We start from the raw sequence: 25,470 nt of genomic DNA, 5'->3' as shown, positions 1-25,470 counted from the left end.
AATTTATTTTTTTTAAACTTTGCTCCTGCTATTTAACTTATTCATTTCAAAACATTCTTTTAGTTATTTGAAGACGACGGCAGATACTTTTGGTCATTAGTTCAGGGTTTAGACATTTCACAGTTTGACCTTAACATTAGGAAAAAAACAAGCCTTGCTGATATTAAATGCCGTGTCTTTTATCCAATTACAACGAATTAAGGATATTTTTGGAAAATTTGACTGCCAAACTATTAACCAGGATTACAAACCCTTTCGTGCAGTTTTTATTGGTAATAAACGCCTAATAGTTAAATTGTTGATGTAAAAAGTCTTCTCATTGGCTGAAAGTCTTTTGTCTATCAGCTCATAGACATAATTTTGTCATGTGACTGTGACTTCATCAACGTTTTTTCATAATTTACTCCTTTGGAATGGAATTTAGAATCTAATTATAAGGATTGTCTGTAATAAATTCTGTCTGTTCTATGAGGGACACTCTTTTAAAACTTTTAGGAATTTTGGTCCTCAATGCTTTTGCTACTTTTTTATGTTACTTCTCATACACAGAAAAATTATTACAGTAATGTCTTTAAGACCTATGCAGATCTCATTGTATTACACATCTCTTTTATTAACTTATTAATCCCCCTGGAGGTGGTCTTTAAGTGGAGGATCTGTTTACTAAATATCAATCGACAAGTGTTTTTAGACACGTCTTTTTAATCACGAGAGTATAGTTGGATAAAGAATACATTGGGGGTTTTAACTGACTTACCTAAATGTATGGGTCTCTATTTACCTTTTTTCTTGAGAGGCATGTTTTCGTACGTACAATCGTTAAGTTTTTCAATGATTTCCTATTTGATCCCGTTCGACCTACTTTGTAATACTAACGCATTATTTTGTATTATTCTCGTCCTGAAAATCCATGAAATATTTCAACTGAACATTTGCGTCCGAAAACTTAAATAAAAAGGATAAAAACTGTTTTGGATGGCAAATAAACATTCAGATGAATATTACGAACAGACCAATAAAACGGGGACATATACTTTTCAATAATCATACATTCTAATAATTCTTTTATTCTAGTATTAAAGCGAGGGAGGGTCACAGAGTGTCTTAAATTGCGACAATATAGTTTTCATATTTATTATAAAGCGTTCGAAAACTTATAGCATTTGAATTTTTGTTTTTAATAACGAAGTCTGCAATTCGGTGTACATTTCTCTAATGAAAAAAGGAATGTTAAATTCACCTCGCTCTCCGTGCTTGGGGATCTAAATATCCCTTTTTCGGAGGTTTTATAATGTCAATATCAATTATTACTGTTATGACTAATAGTCTTTGAAACTTTTTACCAGAGTAAAAGTCTTTGAAATGTTTGACTAGCAAATATATTGAATATTAGTTAGATGTTAGGATAGCGTAGTTCTTTCTTTAGATTTTATGAGTGAATAGTTACTCTTACAATGTTCTCCATATTAAGAAATTATTCACTCTTTTTAATAACAATTATGCAAAATTACACAGTTATAAAATGGAAGGAGTTATTCATATTTAGACAAAATTTCAATCAAATTAAAATATAGATCTCAGATTTCTTCTATGTTAGTTACGATAGATCTATATATAGATTTGATTGGCAGCATTTATGCATGTTAATACATTCTTGTTTATAATCTTATTGAGTAAAACAAAACAAAATGTGTAGTATTTTACCTATTTTGTAGAATTGTCATCTATTTTGTTGGCACTTTACTTTCTTGTTTCCCTTAATCTTTTCATTTTTTTTTTATTAGAACTAAATTGTAAAGAAAAGCAAAAACGTACTATAAATACTTTTGAAAAAGGAAAGTCAATCCAAAATAAGTTTTAAAATGATACAAACGTTAAAATAAAATATGTAGGAGATAATTGTACTGTATGTTAAGCTCCGATGGCATATCAATTGGTGATTTAATGGTCGCAAATTAAGTTTACTGGCAACGCATTAGTGGAGCCAGTAAACGGATATTTGCGACCATCAAATCACATATTGATGTCGTCGGAGCTTAAAATATAATATGGTTATCTTCATTCTAATGAAACTGACAGAAATCAACGTCAAATCATACATTTAAAGTCTGTCGTACGTCGTCTGCGCTTGTGCGTACGTTTTCATAGCATCAATTGTGAATTGTGAATTGATGCCATGAAAATCGATGACGTTATCCAATCAAAATGAACGTTACAAACAATGTTGCATTAGAACTAGCGTGTTTTTTTTAAGTTCAAGCATGTTTGTATTTTAATTTATTTTTTTTAAACTTTGAAGACACATGGCTGCACTGATTTATTTCATTGACGATATACATTATCCAGATGGTCCGAAGAGCGTATTTTAACTACCTATATATCAAGACGTAAAATGATATAAATTATGCATAGTCACCGTTAAGAACGTGCATGTACGATTGTATAACACTAACACTGCTTAATCGATTAACTATAAAGAATGAAGAAACAGGCATATAAACAATTGAACACAAGTTTATGTATATAACGGTGCAATTGTTATTTTTCAGACTATTTCTAGTTTCGTTTGATTATTTCTGAATGAACTGAACATATATGCTTCATATCTTGCTATTCAAAACAGTATTGACAAAGTTCGATAACTTCAAACTAAAATGTTAAATTGATAGCTACAACTTTCCTTTTTCATTTCTAGGCCTTGAATTGCTTGCTATGCAGTATGGTGTTTGCTCACTATTTTAACGCCGTACGGTGACCTATAGTTGCCAACATTCATTTGGTCCATGGTGGAGAGTTGTCTCACTGGCAATCATACCACATCTTCTTATTTTTATATTAACCCATCATTTTCTTCGGAAACTGCCTGTACAAAGTAAGGAATATGACGGTTGTTTTCCATTCATTCTGTTGCAATCGTTGAAATAGTCGAGTGTTTGATTTAGTCAGGTTTATGGGCTTCCCCCTTTTTTGAATTTACCTTAAAGTATTTTATTGATACTTCTTTTTTGTCACGATCTTCAATAACCCTCATTTTATTTCCAGTTTCAGATAGATACTAGATTCTACTTCATTTTTCAAAATTGATCAGCTAAAGAATTCAAGAGGTTTCATGTCAGAATATGTAGATATTAGAAACATATATAAGGTGGGATCCTGAGGTACATTTTGTATGTATTTGCATAATGAAAATGGAATGAACTACACTGTCCTGTGGTTGAAGCCAATGAAATGTCAAATCATATTTATGGATGAACAAAATGTGTTAATAATATATAATACACGTGCCATCTTGATTCTGGTGTTGAAGCCGATGAAATGTCAAAACATATTTATGAATGAACAAAATGTGTTAATAATAAATCAAAACTCTTCCTTGTCACTATGTATAAAGTATTAGAATTTTTTTAATAATTATTCATAAATTTGAATATATATCTATATACATATCCTGTCGAAATATGTAATCTAGGTAAAATCCGAACCGAGTTAAACGTGGCTTTTTTACATTCTAGTACTTGGAATCTTAGACTAGCTACACATGTATATGCAATCATAGATATCCGGCATATAACTATATATAAATTACATTAATTGCTGCACAGGTGATACCTTTAAGTACTATCGGGTATCATTGGAATCGATATTATGATAGTTATAAATACAAAAACAAGTGTCCAATCCAGAAATAAGATTCAGCAATGATTATTATGTATCCGCATAAAGGTTAAGGATGTTCGCGCCTCTTCTAGAAAATAACAAGCTGTTTACACGACTGTTAAATTGAAAGTATATAAGTAACTGAACTTAAAAAGCAGAAAAAAATGATAGGTCCGTGACCTTGTTTTTCAGCTGTAATCAATTGATAACTTGGCGGGAAATGATTCTCTTTAGATTTTTCATACAGTTAACATTGGCCCCCTTTTAAACTATATGTAATAAAAAATAAAAAAGTAGGGGTTATAGGGAATTTTTTATCAATGGTATTACATGGATAAAACTAGAGGACTCCGAATATCTGAAAAAAGTCAAAAACAAGAGAAGCAAACGTCATTAAATAGGTCAATTTAATAAAAAAAAAACACAATTATTTTGTATTAAAAAGGTATCATGCATTGACAAAAAGTTAGTATAGTTAGTCATATACTTTTAGAGGTTTCTACTTTTTTGAAAGGAGAATGTGTGAGCAAAGTTAACGAGATAAAATTAAAACATCATTGAGAAAAATAGGATGACAAATAGGAAAAGAGAATAATGCAGTTTTTAATTATATAGAGAAGAGGGTGGTGGACAAAAGAGGACGAACAGGAACAAATTTCTTAAACCTTAATTATACAGACGAGACCTTCAGCCGTTTAGCATGCATATGCATATATTCATTCATCATAACATCTATAATCAGCAATTGCCTCTAAACTTTCAGCTTCTTCGTGAGTTAAACAAATTATGTTATCACTAGCTGTGTCCATAAATTAATTCAGTTTTTATAAAATATATCGCTATCATAACTTATATATAATTCCTGTTGTAATGTTCCCTGAATTTTTACATTGAGCACTTTGAGTATTGAGCATTGTTACGTACAGTGTAATCAATATTCATAGTGGCGACGTCTCTCTCTGAATGATCCTCTCTAGTTTCTGCTGATTCTATTGTTTCTCATACTGTTCTTTAATTCGTCCATTTCCATTCAGAGTTTTACTAGTTCAGTTTCTTCTTCCCTCTGGGGTTTCCATTTTTATCTGGTCTATTTCATGTTTTAACTTCTGTACATCTCCTCTATCGTTTTTCAATTCTTCTTTAGTGATTGCTTTTAGCGCTGCCTCTCTATATTTTTCAGCCCACTTTTCTTGGCACTTGGTTATTGAGCTTAGTAATGTTTTTCCCGTTTTTAATCTTTGTGCATACTTCCCTCCATTGGCAGTTACTAGAAAATAATATAACTGCTGGGAATTTATTTCCCAGACCACCTATGCTTGCTTATCGTAAACATAAGAACGTGAAAGAGTACTTGACCTCGGCAAAATTATAATAACTGTAAACAATTAAATAGTAATTCGATAAGAAAGGACACAAGAATAATAATAATATTGCAGATTCGCCAGGTGTCGTGCGCTAAAAACAACACTACATTTGATATCTTTAATACCAGAGCAAGAACTATTCAAATTGTAATTACAAAGTATTTATAATGATACAAGGCTATGGTACCTGATGAGGATTTACGGCCTTGGTCAAAATGACCTTAATGATATCCAAAACACCAGGTGCAGCTTAATCGTTTTTACATCACTGGAAATCGAAGACTTCTACTTGATTACCACACATCATTATAATCTTATAACCTCAGCTTACATGTATAACAGACACACACCTTTCTAACAGTAATTATTTTACATAAGAAAGGTCAAATCAGGCTACGATGAAAATAGCTACAAAATAAATGTATAGTTTACGCAATACAATTTTTTTAAAGTCTTACAGGAAGAGAAATATAATTCACTTATCTCCGAATAGTGAGATGACAACCAGATATTTTAAAAAAATACTTTGTAACAAACCAACGCGTTGAAAGTAAAAACCAATGCGTTGATAGTAAAAACCAACGCGATGAAAGTAAAAACCAAGGCGTTAATAATAAAAAACCAACGCGTTGAAAATTTAATACGGTATGTTCATACCGCCAATGACACGAACGGTCACTCATAGACATGTTACGGAACGATCCAGTGTTTCTCCCTGGAAAGATTGGGATGTTGAAAAAATGGCTATAGAACACCTGTACCAAGGAATTGTATATTTACGCACGAAATCCAATATGTTTTATTCATTTTAAACCTAGCTATGACAGCTTTAACGTCGGTTGTTCTATTTGTGTATAATTAACATAAATTTAGAAGCCCAGCGACGATATGCTGATACATGTGGGTAGTGCGGGGATGGGAAGATCAATTACGTGTTTGAGGAAGGAGCGACAGGTGAGATGTACTGTGGTTTTTGTGTACAAAAGTTACGAATGTGGCTGTTTAACGTTATTGTGTCTAATGTAAACAAAATGAAAACATGTGGAAATGCAATGTCTGATTCTCAAATGGAACAAAATGCAGCAAAAAGAATAAATCTCGAGATTTCAGAAAGGTAAGATGATATTCAGATTTGGTTAAATTTTTCAGAAGATTGTTTAAGATAGGAAAACAGAAAAAAAACTCGTTATACAACTAAATAAATAAGTAAATTGATTATATTATATTAATTACTAAGTGGACCATTTTTCAACATTTTAAAACTACATGTCTATTTGATATGTTTATAAATAACAGTGCAAAGAAATTGAATACAGTAAAACTCTCCTGCGCTGAGTAATTATTATATAATTGTGGCTTTGTTTAAAAATAAAGAATTTGTATATTAAATAACCAATACGTATTTCTTGTTAAGAAAAGGAAAAACTGTTTCTTGAAACAGAATTTCAACATTATGATGTTGAATTGTTGATACTTATATCTCAAGTGATGACATAGTTTTTACTTTAATCATGCCCACCTACTTATTTTATATGAAAATATTAAAACATTCAGTTCAGAAAATAAATATATATAGATCATGAGTAATGAGGATAAAAATATTCCCTATATGTTACAAAGAATTGTAGCTTCAGTTTTTGAGAACCCATCGCATTTTAGCAAGGTAAAAATCAATAATGCAATATATATATAATATATATATATTGGGTTGATGTTTAGACGAGTTGTATATATATATATATATATATATACATATATCAGTCTAAAGATTTGCACAACGGTACTGATATAGGATGTTATAATACGAAAATGATGTTATAAAATCGTGTTGACAAATATTTCGTCTCAACAAATGGCCTTCTGCAAGTGTCACAAGTTTTATATCTATATATATCCCTCCTTCAGTGTTAATTTGAGGAGACTTCTACTGTACACAGGCAAAATTTTCTCACATGAATCTCGCATGAAATTCACGTGGAAATTTCACGTGAGATTCACCTTAAACGAGCTTATACATGAAACTTGCGTGAACATTTTTAATGTGAATTTCTTGTAAATTGAAATTCACAAGAATCTTAAGTAAAATTTGTCATGTGAATTTTATGTGAAAAACGAAATCGGTATTTTCATGATTTTATTTAAATTTGAAAATTTAGATGTTATTTGAATTACTTTATTTAAAAAAATCACACGAATTTCACGAAAAAAAAAATAATTGTGATTTTCCCGTTAAATTCAAGTGAGTTTCACATGAGATTCACGTGAAACTCGCATGAACTAATTTCACGTGAAATTCACGTATAAACTCATATGAGGTGAAATTCGCATGATTTTAAATTTACGTGAAATTGATGTGAATGAAATTTCCCTGTGTATCCAATTGCTGTGCACTGTCATTTATAATCATATCAAATAGACATTATCATGTTATATAACGTTTTTCCATATAAAATATTGGACAGAAGCATGTACCCCAATATGAATGAATGGGGGGAGTAAATTAACATGATACGAATCGAAATTTAAATTTGAATCCCATTATAATTTTGATGTACAGGGATTATTACCCTATCACGACTAGATCGATCCTCGATATTAACCAACCATTTCCCTTATTTCTAAGTACTAAATTGGGACCAGTCACTCATCAATAAAATTACAGTTGAATAAGACAGGCATATCAATTGAAAATATACAAATTTATGAAACACGAATGAAAATGGTCTATTGGGCTATTTGGTTGTTCTACTTCCGAAATAGTACACAGATCTTGACTTTATATTAAGCAGCAATCTAGATCTTGATAAAATAGGATAATAAATAGAACATGTTATGTTTAAGTCGTATCAGTTAAATTAAAATGGTAACATTTCGTAATAATAAAAACTTATAGTTTTATGCAAAATGGGTGAACTGTTATTGTTCTAAATTGATTATCATGCATTTTATTTTTGTATACTCATTTAATCATCTCCATCCAAAGATTTAAAGATGAGTTGCAGCTGATATTTTAAAATACATTTTTCCTCTCCTAATTACCATATATTATTTTCCAGTTTTAATAATTAAATTTCCCAAACACAACGGAAACTATTGCGAAAAAGCTGGGTAATATTTTTTAGCCTTTGAACAAACAATATGAATTGGTTGGGTCCGTTTTCAGTATGCAAGCACAACTGATTATTGGTCTTGATATATAGATAGGACTCTTAACTGCGTTGGTACTCCTAAGCGCCGAAGCGTGTTTGTCACGCTGATGTGCGATGGTTTAACGCTGAAGTGCGTTTTTGAACACGCCGAAGTGCGATTGTTTCATTGCGTCGCTATCTTGTTAATGGTTACGCTGAAGTGCGATGGCTTACATAAATCCAATTTTCAATGTTTTTCATGTTTACATGTCGATTTGGTAGTCAATTTGTTTGTTAGAAGAAGTTTTTCTGTCATTTCATATAAAATATCGAGAGTATAACCAGTTTAATGTTTATGCAAACAGTCATAAAAAATTGCCATAGCTTTTCCAGTCGTCGCTGTAACGTTGGGTTTTACATTATACTGTGTAAATAGCTTGAACAAAACAAAAGCAGTCGTTCATACAATCGTTTGTAAGTTGACGTTACATACACAAGCCATTTTCCCTTACAACCAGTACTTATTGCAGTGACTGAAAAAATATGGTAGTTGTTTGAAATACAAATACTTCCTAGTTAGTAAGACCGAACACAAAATAAGCGAAAAATCTGAACGGCTGCTGTTAATTTGAACAAGAAATAACACAGATCAGCGAATTTTTTTGAAGAAAATATTGAATGTTTGGTCTTTATATACTAACTTATACAAAAAATTACCTCTGATAATTATAGAACGTCTGTAAATTTTTAACTAGCCATCACACGTCTTATAGACCATAGCACATCAGCGTGTTGCACTTCGGCACAGACCATTGCACATCAGCGTCCCCATCTATGTGGTCACCTTGCAAACATTATCTTCCTAAACGACACCTTGTCAATGACATGTTACACAACTTAACGCAAGAAATATTATTGGCAGGTCTATGTAAACCTTATGGTTTTTTTTCTTCAGGCCTTTGAATTTTGCAATATCACCAGATGAATTGGAGAGCCAGTTTGTGAAAAAGGCTAAACTGCCACGGGTAAGATTTATTATACTGTCTCGTCTCTAATAAACCTGAGATATAAGCTTCAGAATGACAAACAAGTTGACTTGTGTGTCAAAATTTAGATAACTCTGACACTTAATATATTTTGTACAGGGAGGGGGAAAAGGAATTAATTGATGACACACAATTCCTACATGTACTTGACAACACATAAAGCAAAGAAACAGCACTTTTATTTCAGTTTTTCATTTGAAAATTAACATTGAGGCCTGCAACAGAGCAAAAGTTCACACATCTTTGCAAAATCAAGTTTGTTTCTTTTTAAAAAAAGTTTGGTTTCTTGTGCCTATTAGACATTTTCGGAAACTATAGTTTACAATTACTTTTAAGTTGACGATGAAAATTAAAGGTAAACTTACCTGGGGGTAATCTCAATATACACAATGTCTCGAAAGATGTGGCTCCATGCTTAATAAAAGAAAACAATGAGAGAAAATATTATAATTTCAATGTGAAATCAGCTATTTATTAACAGTATTTAATCTGTTTTTAATCGTCTACTTCTGAAAAAGAGCTGACTCTCAAGGCTTTTAATAGTTTAAGAACTTTCTTAGTCAAGGAGTTCTGATTGCTTAGCTGATTCCTGTTAACTAGCTGCATCAGTGATATGCTTTTGGTCCACCTTTCTTTTTCGTTGGAGCACTAAGTACGGGCTGCGACTCGTCCAATAGTAACCCGCCCCCTTTTTCCACCGCAGAAGGTTTGTTGCCCCCCTCTGCTTACACTACATGAAGATTTGTTAGTTATTTTTGTCATCCCCGAATTACATTTCAAACAACGGATGTTTTCCCTGAACCATCACTTGAACTTATATATGGAATTGTAGACGACGCCTTAGACACTTGGGAGGAAAACGATGTTTTTTTAAATGCTTTCACAACATAGATACTTCTACCAAACAACTGGAGAAACACCCGAAAACCCTTTAGACGTATTGAAACAAATTAGAAATGACTTTTTCCAGCATAACACTGGTACGACACATGAACTTATTCTAGAAATAATGAGTAATGTTGTTCATGCTTTGGCTAAGATCATATCCGTGTTTTCATTCGCTAACTTTTATTTTTTGATGTAAACTTTACCAAAATACATGATGAAATTATTTGGTGCATTCCAGTGTTTTACCATCATTTTTACCTCAACGGAAATTTACAGATTACTAATTGAGCCTCAGAACTAAGAATTTTTCGGGACATCTCCATTTTCCATATGATTGCATACATACTCAGGTCGTTATCGATAACTTAGGCAAAATTTGTTATATTGATTCCGGGTTTCTGGGACATCAATCTAGCGCGCATCAGTTTTAAATGATGGGATCAACTGGTAGAAATAATGAGCTTGACTTTCCTGAAGGGATAGTTTTATTGGCTGATAAAATATTTCCTAATAGATATTCTCTTATGACACCCTATACATGACAACAAATACAGCCAAAACTGGACAATTTAAATACAGAGTAACTGTTGCATTTTCAGTTGTAGAATTGGAGAATTATATAGGAACAAATGTATGGCACATTGGGAAGTCTTTGCAGACATTCCAGGACAAAACTCTGCCAAGGCGCAATAATGTTTAAATAACAAAACTAACCAAAGTACATAAGTTCCTTGCCTTAAATACGTAATAATGCACACGAGTAAAGATGTTTGCTTCTCTGTTTCAAAATAACAAGTTTTTTTAAAAGAATGTTATAAATTGATAGTATATATAACAGAACAAAAATGCAAAAATAAAATAAAAATACAATTACAAATTTTGAAGGGAAATGATTCTTGATTTCTCATAGGTTAACATATGCACTTAATTCTTTCAAAACTATGAAAAGTTAAAGAATTTTATTATATATTCAAAAATGGCTTTTAAATCTGTATGTCAAAAAAATATGAAAAGAAAAGTAGGGGTAAGCACGCAATATTCTGAATATGTGACAAAAAATCTAAATAAAGACTATCGAACATCCTTAATTTTTGTTGTGTGGTTTACTGTAATACGTATATGTCTAATAAATACCAAATACATGCCATATGGCTTTGAGGAGGGGCTGCCATATCAAGTATTTAATGGTAAGCTTCTATAGTAAGTGATTTTTTTTTATGGTTTTAGAAATTGTCGTTTGTTATTATAGGATCCAACACCGCACAGAATCATAGAGAAGAGGCGACGAGATCGCATGAATAAATGCTTAGCAGAACTCAGTCAGCTTATCCCACCAAGCTACTTGAAACAGGTTAATTTAATACTTAAAATAAAATTGAAAGAGTTCAACTATCAGTTTATTGAATACCTGAAGCGGGTGTGTCATTAGTGAGAAATATTTCACCGTTCTACTTTCTCTTATTTAGTTTTGGAGTATTGAGTATGAATACTTAATTTTATCATGAGTTTAAATATGGATTTGGTTGGTGAAGGGGAACCTCATATTTGAGGGTTCATTTATATACAACTGTTTTATTGACTTTTCTATATAATTTTTCAAAACCATAAAATCAAAAAAATACAAAAAAACAATGATTCCTGAATCCTGAAAAAGAGACCCTTTAAATATATAAATGTGTCCACAGTTGATTACAAACAAATATCATAATTACTTCTATATTTCAGGGTCAAGGTCGTATTGAGAAGACAGAGATTATAGAAACGGCATCGAAAATTATACAAAACCTGTTAAACTTGCACAATTTCAGAGGTATGAAACATTTTGGCAGTTAACATATTGAAAAGCTTCAGTGCAAAAAAAGGAGCTGTAATATTTTCACCAATAAAATTGAACTTCTACAGAAGTCAAGCAAGACTTAGTACTCCCTCTCTTTAGTTATCCTTCCATGAAATAGGATTTAAACGTTCTGGTTTCTACATTTTTATGAAATGATTTGATAAATAAGTATTGTAATTTCAAAAAAGTATTGCATTCATTTATTCAGGCGATTTTTGAAAATGGTCAAAAATGCGAGATTAATTATTGCAATTTCAGGAGGCAGACAAATAAATATAGTTCACATAATTTGTTTTACAAAAGTAGGAAAAGGGGTTATTTGAATTTTTCCAGTTTTTTAAAACAATTTGCCTCTCCCCCTGGTCCCCAGAAATTTGTTATAACCAAGTTTTACTGTGGCAGATTTGATGGTAACTTGTTACATCAGTCCCTTTTGTATAAGTTTTTGCCAATATAATAGAAGCAACTGAAATTAGATTATTATTATCCTTTAAAAATTATCAGTCATCATTGCATTAATATAATTATAGAAATGATGGAGAAGGAATTACCATCAAATCCATGCTGTCAGGAAAGGTTTTACATGGGATATACAGAATGTCAAGAGGACATACGACGACATTTAATTGACACTAAAGGACTGGATCCTTTCTTTCAGAGAATGACAAACCTTCTAAAACAGAGCAGCAAGAAATTTCCCACGTTATCAACAAGTAAGAATCATCCTTTTTTTTGTAAAATGACATGAACTGATGATGACATTTAGCTGACCATGCGCAAAAGGTCAGTTGGAGCTTTGCCAACTCTAAATGACGATCGTTTTTCTTTTTTTAACTGTGATTTTCTTTTCTTAAACTGCTCTGTCTATGCAAGTTAAATATACTCAGCCGCATCAATCTTTTGTGCACTTTGTTACAAAATTGTGTCCGATGCTCTTGCCAATTAACCACCATGCGTTTGCTTCCTGAATTCATAACACAAGATTTAGTCTGGTAAAATATAGTAACATTGTTTTACTTATTTCTTTTGCTGAGTTGACCTTCTTTTGAACTTGTTATGACCACTGTAATTTAAGAAATTTATGCTGTTAGCACTCTTTTTTGGATGATTTTGCTTAAATTTTTATTTAAAAGATATAAAGAAATTCCTAATAAACATATGAGTATTGTTTCAGTTTACTTACTTTTGACCAACTCTTGGACCTCAGACAATTTCATGTAAAATAACAGTCTTCCTGTTTATTTTTAGTACTCCTATAGGACATAGTTCTCATATTGGGAGTACACTGATGTAATAATAAGTAGGAATAACATATCAGAAACGAGTTTTGTTACTGTTTGGAAGATGAGACTGATCAGTTTTAAGTCATATTAATTTGTTCTACATATACCGGTATCTCATATTCTTAGTCGACTGATCACGACTTATAAAACAGAGTCTGAACTATTAATGTGAGGCCTTCTAAAAGTATAGAACTACTAATTCAGCCCGGTCAGAAAAAACATACAAGAAAGTAGTACATATTTTAAACAAAATAGTTTTCTACGCATCTGTAACGTTGTCAATAAGTAAAATATTTGGGTAATTTTTGTAGCAAATGAAAGCTTAAGGACTTGGGATCACTGTAGAACACTTGTTAAAAGTTTGAATAATAATTAAAATATAAAATTAAGATAGGTGGGCATAGTTTCCCCATTGCTCAGATCATAAGTACTAGTACCTGTTTTTGAACTACCCAACTTCCAGGAACCAGTGTGCTCTAATATGAAATTAAAGGTACGTTAATTTTTTTTTAACACAAGTCAGGATAAGGTATAGTTTTGACATGAAATAACTACCACTTTATTTAAACTTAAGAAAACATAGCTATGAATGCTTGAAGTTGCAGAATTTAACATAGAAAGCAAGGGGGCTAATAATTAGTGGTGTTATTCCTAAACTGCCATAGCACTGTGATCCTTTTAAAATTATATAAAATTAATGGTAAATATTATGCAAGATGCAGGTAAAATGTAAGCGAAACAAGCTGTTTTAATATTTATCCTGCCCATAATACAATTGAATAGTTGGTACTTTCATGGACTGATTGTTTTTTTAGAAGGAGTACTCTCAGCAATACGCAAAGTCCTCATGATGTGATATTTTAAAAATATATACTAAATTAGGTTTTCTTACCCAGATGTGTGGTTCACTGTACAATTACATGTGACAGACCCAACAGGCCATGGTGTCCTATGAACACTTATTCTTATTTGATTAGAAATATAAACTACCTCTAACACAAATAAAATTAATTACATAAGTATTTGTTTACTTATAATGTACAAGAATATGAAAAGAAATCAAGTAAAGAAGTTATTGCTTGCTCATATATATTTATTTGTATATAAGTTAGAATTTGACATTCAGGAAATTTTAGCCTTATAAAGATAATTTTTGAACAACTAATAAACATATTGTTTTTTCATTTTGCAATTATCTTCTAACACAATTGTTTTCAGGACCCATTTTGTTATTTCAAGGTAAAGCATCTATTTCTTTAAAACTCAGTATGTGGTTCATAAAATCATAGATCTGTGTACTGTTATTGACCTTGACAGGCAATATGATAACACTACTTCACAGATGCACGTGAAACTCTTATAATTCTAATGATGCTCTTATTATATTTCTGTGACGTGTGAAATAACTGTATTAACAGGCTATTGTCTATAATATTTTGAATTTATTGAAAGTAAATTTGACATATCTTTGACATTCACTAGTAGACTTCTAAGTCTAAGTAGTTGTGATGTACGACTGTGTATAAGTTTGAGTTCAGATTAGTGTATAAATTAGACTTCATTGAATTACTTATATTCCACTAAGTGATACTGTCTAGACAATAGTCTGTTATACAGTGTACATGTTACTGGGTGTAGAAACTAATACTCTATATTCCATATTAGTTGTGACTTCTTCTTCTTAGTCTTAGGCATAGCTGAAAGTCATTAAGAAAATTTCATGACCAGTTATTCCATAGTTTATCTGAATATCTCTGCAGATACTCATGAATAGGGTGAGCCATTTAAAAACTGGTGATGCAATTTTCAAAATAATCTTCGGTTATGTTTAAGATTGGTTGAACAGTCGATACGCACTGGTCCAGTACTAGTTTTTGCACTACAGATCTGCATGATGAATGTTTTATCTTGTAATTTAAATGGTTTAGTCTTGGATGTTACCTAAAAAAACTTTATCACAACCTTAACATCGATGAGGTTTCGAAATGTTATAATTGTGTATCATGTGTATTGTCTTATCAATCAGGTATCTCTGTTTAATTGTTGATTTCTCTAGGATATTTTGGTGAGTTTTGAATGTTGTGCATCCAATTTTGCTTCCCAACAAATACGATCATGTACATGGTCTTATATTTATATAAAACATATGTAGTATATTTTATTACTTGTGAGCATATTTGATATAACGTTTTAATTGTTTTGTTATGGTATAAAATTAATGAATTAGTTTCTTATTATTTGATAATTATTGATACTTATTCTAAAGGTGATGCTAATTATGAATAAACAGATATGTTGTGTGTATGTCTTTTGACACAGCAATACAACAACAAAAATACTTGTGACATGTAGAGGTCAACATACAGTCTTCAACAAGATATATCTATACATAATATCAGCTCTAATGGCCTTCATTATTGGAAAGTAATGCAAGAAAGGTGGGTTTTTCTCTCCACTTACACCTATCGCTACTACACACATTTCATTTAATTGTTTTCTATTGTAGTGAAATCTGCATCTGACTTCCAAGATGTAAAGCCTGATAATTCCTTGATGTTGGAAGCAACAATTGCAAATTTTAACTCATCGAGAAATGGTCAAGTGGTGCCAGGCATGGGTATTTCTGAAAACAACATGGCCGTGATAAAACAGGATAAACAGCTTTGCACCTTACTGAAGCCATCAAAACAAACATCCAGTCAAACATCAGGATACTGTAGTTCCAGTAATCAGTCATTGTCAGATAGAAGCTCATCATGTATTACGCTGCAGTCTGTTCAGAGAGATACAGCAGAGAAAAATGATTGTTATCGGTCAAGAGGCAGTTCATGGTCTAGTGACCAGAATTCATCTGAAGACAGTAATAGACACAAGATTGATTACCACAAGTCACATTCTTACAAATTCAAGCACAATATTACCAAAAGATTTTCTCAAGAAAGACGTCCTTATCACCTCAAGAGTGATAAATCATCAGATACAAGAGAAGATAGAAATGAACAAGGAAAGCAAAATAAAATGGGCTGTAGAACTTCCAGTCCTGGCACTCAACATAGTCAATATTTAGGATCTCAAAATAGTTCTACAGACAGTTATTGTGAGCAGAATAACGTTCTACGATATCAGAATGATTTTGGGAGTGATGGACGTTTTGATTCAAAACAGGCGCCTCTTCCAGCCTTTGTACTTCATCCTCTAGGAACACATTATGTTCCAGTGACAATTCATCCCACACATTTCAAAAATGTGTTTAAAGACGAAACAAATACTCTAGCATCAGCAGCATATCATCCCATTAGTATCCCTGTTAATTTATGTGGTCCAAATGTTTCTATACATCCACATGTAGACCAGCAGCTCCTATTTGCCTCAGAACGACAAAAAGAGGAAACATACAGTGAAAATTCATAAAACTCGTTTTGAATAGAAAATTGAAAGACATTTATACATATGGACAATTGTTGTTATGTTTAAAAATACATACTTTTAATGTTAAATTACCAATCGTCTTTGTTATTAAGAAATGAACAATTGTTTATGAAACAGAATTTCAGCATTATGATGTTAAATTGTTGATACTAAATACTTGAAGTGATGTTATAGCTGTTACTTTATTCATGCACAACCTGAGGTTTTTATCCTCATTTTTTTTGTTCATTGATTAAAAAGAAAAAGAAAGCAATTGATTGGTTGCTATTTGTATTATATCTTTTTCTTGTATCATTGTTGCATATTTTATTATTTTAAGAAAGTTACTTTGGAGATATAAATGTATGTGCAATAAATTTAATAGAATATTTTTAATCGGTGTAATGCATTTTGTTGTTAAAGATCAACTACAAATGTTGTAACTCAACCATATACACATTTCTTACATGTAGATTCTACAACCCTAAATATATCCATTAATTCAAATGTTTGTAAACAGGTAATTCTTTGACATATTCCCCATTTCCATTTTCCATTTTATTTTTTACAGAGTCTGTCTTTAGTGCCGTGTGGAGACAGTAGAGTCCCTCCCCGTGCTTCAGGTTTATGCTCTTATAATAAACAAGATAATGGAATGTGTGTCCTGGCGAGAACTTTTCTATGTTCATTATTGTAGGAATATTTATATAAATAGATATAGGAAGATGTGGTGTGAGTGCCAATGAGACAACTCTCCATCCAAATAACAATTAATAAAAGTAAACCATTATAGGTCAATGTACACCCTTCAACACGGAGCCATTTATATTTCACTATCGGGCCCATTCTTTTATTTTATCAGACGTCAGGCTCTACCCTTATATACCCTGGGGTTTTTTCCCTCTGGTTTGTAGCTATCGTATTTTGTCGGGTATTTGATGATGGATAGCGTTTGACGTCATTAGCCGCACATTTTTTTCTATTTTTCTTTATTCTATTCCTGTGTGCTGGTTCATATTCTGGACGCCAATTTCAATTGGAAATACGGATAACAACATGAACAAAAAAGAAATAATGAAACTGAGAAATGGAAAAATACTTAATACTAAACTCGTTCAAAGAATATCTACACGTCTCAATCTTCAAAATAGCTTATCTAAAACTACTACAATCGCTAACATTTTTAATAATACAATTCGTGGTTATCCTTCTATCGATAAGTGACATGCCAAAAAATGATTTACATGTCCCCGTCTTTCCACTCACAATACGGTAAGGTCCAAATTTAATGGTTGCACATTTTTCTTTAATTTTGAAACTGATATCAATTGAAAACTAACAGCATTATCTATTTACTCACATGACACAAACCGAGATGTGATATTCAGTACGTTGGTGAAACTAGACGCTATTTATCTAAACTCACTCAAAAACACCTTTATCGTTTTAAGAATCAATATCATTCAATTAAATATAAAACAGTTCAACCTTTAGAAGTAGTAAGTACGCAGCCTGGGAAATCTCATTCAAAGTTTGTACGATCACAGAAAAAAATTGAATTAAGTTGGATCAAAAAAACTACAGCAGTCTATCCTCTCGGTCTTAATGATACTATCATGGGATTTGGGTAATATACTAAGAACCGATTCTGTTAAAATTTTGGATATAGTTTCTAAAACAGTTCATAAAAACCGTTCTCATGGGCGTAGAAAAATCGCAATCAAAGAAAATTTCGTACCAACAATACAAATATTTCGGACCTGATTTCTATTTCCCATATAAAAACAACAGTAGACATTATCTGTTAACCAAGCTCTATTTTTCCCTGTCAATAAATTACATCAAATTTAGAGGATTGCAACACAATTCCATATTGCAGTCCTAATTATGAATGTGTCCAAATTATAATTGCATATTGTTATGCTTAACTGTTTCCCAAAATTGATCGCCCTGAAGATCACAAAAATCATTTTATCAAAATCAAATATGTCTATACAGGTTTTGATTATGTAAATATTGCCGGTATTTTTAATGATCATCCTGTTGAAGAACAAATTCCTGATTATTTTGATAATACCGAACTCCCTCTTATTTGTTATGTTTACAAACAATCTACCCAAAAATATGTGTTTAATCATAGCGAAGTGTGTAAAGATGTTAATATCAGTGAAAATACACCTACTTCATGAAATTGCAGTAATCGAATACATTTATGGCACCAGTTCCCATGTTATAACAGGAGGTTTAACATCGCTCGTGACGTAAAGTTGAAATCCTTCCTCAGTAAAGGACCTACATATCGTCCCCTGTCAATTGTCAATTGGAATGAGTATCGTAACATCATCCACGACTTACTCCGTACTTACTGCTTGAAATGGATAAAACGAGAAAAAGCTGACAAGAAATCCGTAGATTCATTTCAGTAATGAACATAGTTGATATACGTAAACAACATTTTAAAGAATATTTGACTTCTTACAACAACCATAATAGCCCTATTTCTAGTATCAAACATAAGCTAAAAGAACTCGCCTAGGAATTTGTTTCTGTCCCAGCTGATAAGGCTGCTAATAATATCAATATTGTTTGACGTAAATTTTACATTGAGGTTCAGCTAAAGGAAAACACGAATTCACCAAAATTCAAAGTGACTTCATATTTGGAAAATGACATCTGTAACAAACATAAACTTTTAGCTACTTTTATGTACTGGCTTCCGAAGCTAAACAAAACACCTTAGATAGATTTTAAACAATAGATTTATTTCGTCTTCAAGTCGTTGTTCCAGTACTAAACTGTCTATTCTACTTACAAGTACACTTGATACATAAGTTTTTCAAATAATACCTTAGCAATTAGTGGAATTAATTTCTTTGAAGTGTCAAAAACTCGTTTGGATTACTTGATAAATTGCATGCTTATATGGGTGATTTCGAATCTGTTCAAAGTTTTGAATTTTCTACACTTAGTCTATATACCACTTTGCCTCATAATCTTATTAAGAAAAAAATTACACACCTAAATAAACGGGCATTTAAAAAGTCAGAATGCGAATATATATGTTTAAACTCTTTAAGGTAATTTTTAAGTAACAACAAACAAAAGAACTATGTAATTGGACCTGCTTTGATAATATAATTGCCCTTGAAATGTTACTAGATAACATTTTTGTTCGCTCTAGAGATTCCGTATACCTTTAAGTAATCGGAATTCCAATGAGGCCTAACTGTGCAACACTTATTGCGGACCTGTTTTTGTATTGTCATGAGTTACAATGTATGACTAAAACAGCAAAGACCCATCGAAACAAAATCTAATACAAAAATTTAATAATACTTTTAGATATTTGAATGATATATTGGGTCTCAATTATGAAGACTTCAGTATGTACACTAAGGGAAATTTATCCAGCTGAACTGACTTTAAATAAAGCTAATACTTACAATGAACACTGCCCTTTCCAAGATCTTGATATCTATATCTTTAACGGGAAGTTTAATACCAAAATGTATGATAAAATAGATGATTTTTCATTTCCTATTGTTAATTATCAATTTTTAGCTGGTGACGTTCCCTTGTCACTATCTTATGGTGTTTATATATCTCAACTTGTTCGAATCGCTCGTGTATGTAACAATTTGCTTTTAACGAAAGAAATCTCTGTATTACTGATAAATTATTACGCCATGGGTTTTCAATATCACAAACTTGTCAAAGCATTCACTAAATTTTATCATCGGTACAAGGACAACATTCGTAAATACAAATCAACATGCAGACATATTAAACGTTCAGGTATTTCACATCCAACCTTTATGTTTATATTTTTTACAAAGCATAAAAATATCGGTATTCACCTCAAACGCTAACCAAACCTTTAAACACACTTATTCAGGAGGTATATAGTTACGATACTGTTGGCAGGTCATTGAAGATGGCATATTATGGTATTAATATTGATTAACTCATAGGGTCTTTGCATCGGAAATAATCACATTTCTTCTTAAACCAGTTGTTGGCATTATACGGATTGTGTTCTTCTCGTATACTCTATGATGGTATGATAATAAACCCCTAACGGGAGGGATTGTGCTTGTTTTTCATCTGATGAAGACATCATCTTTCAACATGTTCAATGAGTTAATTGAAGTCTGGAGCTGTCATGTAAGTATCTGCTAGTAGTCCTTTGTTAATTTATGTAATATTGTCATTTTGCTTAGTTTTTTTGTTACCTATTCTGAAATCGGACTCTGACTTATTTCAAACTGGGTTTTAATGTGCGTATGGCTGTGTGTTTGTTTATTTTACATTGGATAGAGGTATAGGGAGAGGGTTGAGATCAAAACATGTTTAACCCCGCCGCATTTTTTCGTCTATCAGAAGTCAGGAGCCTCTGGCCTTTGTTAGTCTGTTTTTTTTTTTTTTTTTTAGTTCATTTATACATTTTGGAGTCCATTTTCACTGACCTAGTACACATTTTATTTAGGGACCAGCTGAAGCCTGCCTTCGTGTGCGCTATTTTCTCGCTGTATCGAAGATCCATAGGTGGCCTTCGACTGTTTTCTGCTCTTTGGTCGGGTTGTTGTCTCTTTGACATATTTCCCTTTTCCATTCTGAATTTATAATTATGACCATATGAATAAAAAGTAAAATCACAAAAATACTGAACTCAGAGGAAAATCAAATCGGAAAGTCCCTAATCACATGGCAAAATCAAATGACAAAACACATAAAAAACGAATGGACAACAACTGTTATATTCCTGACTTGATACAGGCATTTTCACATGTAGAAAATGACATTCATCAGATGCATATGATAATAAAATTTATTAAATTTTCGAAAACAATAAAATATCATCTACTGTGAATAAACAAGTTTTACAATTGATGATTTTACATTTTACATTACTATTGATGAAATATCAGCATTTAAATTTAAATTATTTGTACAAAAAAAATCACAACGAAGAATTGAGTATTAGTTACAGATGGTTAAACATATACACATGTAATATGATCATGTGGAGGATATTTCATTTTTGTGAATAAATAAAATCTTTTCAAATTTCCCTTCAATCGAGTTTTTTCATATATATCATACGTGTTAAACTCCTTTCATTTATCACCATTTTTCCAAATATGTTCATAAATATGTTCAAGGAATTCCAATAACTCATCTCTAAACTTTCAGATCAAAATCTATTGGAATATATGTATGCTTATAATTGTACACCTAATTACCAGAAGAGTCAAGAGAGGCTGATGTAGATCCAATTTTAGGCAAAATATATATGTAACTATATAGGTGTTTCCACCTAGCATCAATACCTACCCTTAATATTCATGCCGTGTCTTGTTAACATAACACATTGTTTATGCCAGTCTACACTGAGATTGTAAGTTTGAATCCTGCACTTGGCAAGTGCACTCAACTATAATCTTAATTGGCAAGGATTGTTAGTTTTACTAACGAAGGTATGTGGTTCTCTCCGGGCATAAAAACTGACCGCCATGAAATAGCACAATAATGTTGAAAGTGGCGTTAAACACCTAGCAATCAAACACTTATTTTATAAACATTTTGGTTGTGCATCATTAATAAGTCCTGAATTTTTGAAATTGGTTTAAAGCACTGTCAAAGTCCTGAACACATCCCTTTAGATTATGTTAAAAAAAAGAAGAGAAAGGACACATGTATATACATTTATTTCTTTTGCCTGGACAAAGTAGTCTACAGTTATATGAATTAAAGGAAATAGTGGATATATACATAATATATATATAGGCGATATACAGTCATTGACCTTATAATACATAACGCCATGCCTACCACTCTGAAACTCTTATGTATGAAATGTACAAACTTTTGGGAGGCAGTAATGCAGAGACATTAACTAATTAGCCCAGCATAGCCTTGCCATTTTACATGCTTCTAAATTTATCCTTATATTGTTATTATGTCAAATTCTCAAAATGATAAAGACATGGTCAACAAGACCAACCAAAGAGCAAAGTGATGAAAATATTAATATCTACAGGTCTACAAGTTACTATGCAGCCTAAAAAAATGCGCAAAAGGCTAATAATTTCAGGGACAATATACATGTAATAAGTGTTCTCCCCATTATTATCAATCAGCCTCATTGGATTTGGAATGGCACTGTTTTCATAAATTGATAGCACCAGTAATAATACATTTAAATAAATGCAAAAAAAGATGGCACCATGGTAAACAAAGATAGCACTAAGGTATCCAAGTATAGCTCAAACAACCATTGTGACATGGTGCTATAATGCCCTTAGTAAAAAAAACTGCATCATGATTTTATTAGTATTAAAGTGTTCAAGACATGATTCTTTAATAAATTAGTATAGGCTTGTATAAAGGTGCCAAAAAATATACAGAGACATTATGAAGATATACCATTATTCCTTTAAATTTAAGGAATCCTATAAAATGAGGCAGATGTTACATGTGTTATCTGTAAAAGAGGACGAAGTCCGTAAAAATGATATCTTTAATACTGAACGTTTTTACAAATTTTAAACTACAAAATAATATACTTAGGTCCTCAAGATTATTCATTTTACAATTTACGACATTAATAAATATATTTTTTTTTAGAAAATATTCATTATTTTTGAGATACCTTTTATCATTGGCCAAATAATCGAGGGGGTGACAATAAATGCCTCTTTACCAAATTACAAAACAATTCATTGCAACCATCATGTCTGTTGAAAAAATAACTGAGACACGGAAACGTATCCGATGTTGGTCCTGTTGTGATGAATTTGATCTAGTCCTTCAATTGCAATGTAAACAAAAGAAAAGCTAACTGATTCAAGTAACGTTTATTCTTTTTTAAATAATAAAGTATTATTAAATTAAAAGTATACATGATTTATACCTTAAACGACGAAAATACCACAATTCTTAGTTTTACAGGTATTGATTAAATAATCCGCCTGAAAATTTTTGAACTCATTTTGCTTGCTCTGTATCTAATATTTTATCATGTACATGTACACGAATAGAATCAATTTAAAATATCCGTTCTCATATTATTGCAATCATTCTTTTTTGGTAATCAGATATTCATATGTTGGAAATTGTATGACTAACAACATAGCAGCGCCCGTCAGCAGAACAGGACCAGGTAAATGTGCAAGCATATCCCCAGAAAAAAAAGTTAATGATTTCGAGTTTATAAGTATTTTGAATAAAGTATCCTAATGATTAAAGGTTTTCTCCTTAAAGATTTGTTTTGTTTTTTCTTGGACTCTTTAAACATACAAAAGAAGAACAACATATTATACTCAAATGGGGATATAAGATAATAGCTATTTTAAGTACCTGAAATTCAAAACATTGCCATTCGTTTGTTTTTGTCTTACTAGTATTTACTACACCATGCTTCCAAGTATCAGATGCCAGCATAGAGATTAAAACAAATCATGAATCTTAATCGGTTTTTTTTTTTATCATATATAAACAAATTGCACACAATTTTAGAGCAAAAACATGACGATTATGAAAGTTGAGTATTTGCGCTTTTCTTTAAAGAATTAAAATATCTACTGCATGGTACTTAATTTTAACAATTCGAGTCACAAACTATTTAGGTGTGTATATCGGGGACAGAAGGGAGATTATCTACCGTGAATTGGGAAATTTTGGCGTCGGGATATTTTCGCGGTTTTCACTCAAAAGGCATGATTTCTATTTTGGTGTGTGTAATTTTGATGCTTCGCCAGATTGATATTTTTAATTTTGGACCAATAGAAGTGTGCATGCTCATTCATTTTTGCCCTTATTTACCCGTTTATGTTTATTGACAAAATATCAGTGACATAATCAAAGTAGAAACACAACAAAGTAACTAAATTAAGGAATCGGATACGAGTGCAATTGCAAATAATTCCGTATCTCGGGGTTGTACCCTGAAAGAAAGTGATTTTAAAAAGATTTTTGATTTTTTACAAAAATCATATGAAATAAGTTTTGATTATAATCTCATTATATACTGCAACTACATGTTAATGATTAACGATCAAGGATTTGAATTTTAATCCTTATGCCTCTGGCAGTACATGTTAATTAACTTACAAGGAGTTTTTATATTCAAATGAACTCATCATAGATACCAGTACTAAATTGTGTATATACGCCAGACGCGCGTTTCGTCTACAAAAGACTCATCAGTGACGCTCGAATTCAAAAAAGTTGAATAAGCAAATTAAAGTACAAAGTTGAAGAGCATTGAGATCCAAAATGCCTAAAAGTATTGCCAAATACAGCTTCGGTAATCTATACCAATAACGGTGTCTAATCGGCAAAGCCTGGCAAATGACATATGTGAATACCCAGTTTAAAATACCCAGTCCGATTTCAGAATAGGTACAAAAAAAACTAAGCAAAATGATAATATTACATAAATTAAGGACAACTAGCAGATACTGACATGCCAGCTCCAGACTGCAATTAAACTAAGTGAAAGATTATGTCTTCATCATATGAAAAACAAGAACAATCCCTCCCGTTAGGGGTTTATTATCATACCATTATGTATGTACTTCGGGATTCCGCCAGTATAGAAGCATCCCTTGATTGACTGCAAAGGTACAGCGGATCAATGTACACTCCCTAAGGATTAATGGAGATGTTTCCTTTACAATATTATACCATCACCAGAACAATCACCATCCTAATACCACCCAAAGGAGCGTGTAGGACACCGGGAAGTCTGTTATGATGATTGCGGAAGCCGAAGTACTCTGAGAGAACCACCGGGATTCTCGGCGGGAACAGACAACCCGAAGAGATTTCAGAAGATTGATCTGAAGGTCAAGCTAG

General features: G+C 31.7%; 1 protein-coding gene across 1 annotated transcript; it reads left to right on the top strand.

Moving 5' to 3' along the window:
• Positions 1-5,869: 5,869 nt before the first annotated feature.
• Positions 5,870-16,614, top strand: LOC139518140 (hairy/enhancer-of-split related with YRPW motif protein-like). Its single transcript, XM_071309834.1, has 6 exons — positions 5,870-6,135; positions 9,105-9,174; positions 11,333-11,434; positions 11,809-11,893; positions 12,451-12,633; positions 15,710-16,614. Exons 1-6 carry the CDS (start codon positions 5,981-5,983, stop codon positions 16,612-16,614), a joined length of 1,500 nt encoding a protein of 499 aa, XP_071165935.1. The 5' UTR covers positions 5,870-5,980.
• The last annotated feature ends 8,856 nt before the right edge of the window (positions 16,615-25,470 follow it).

This window comes from Mytilus edulis, chromosome 3, assembly GCF_963676685.1.
Source record: "Mytilus edulis chromosome 3, xbMytEdul2.2, whole genome shotgun sequence".
NCBI lineage: Eukaryota > Metazoa > Mollusca > Bivalvia > Mytilida > Mytilidae > Mytilus > Mytilus edulis.
This window is presented reverse-complemented; position numbering and strand designations above follow the sequence as displayed.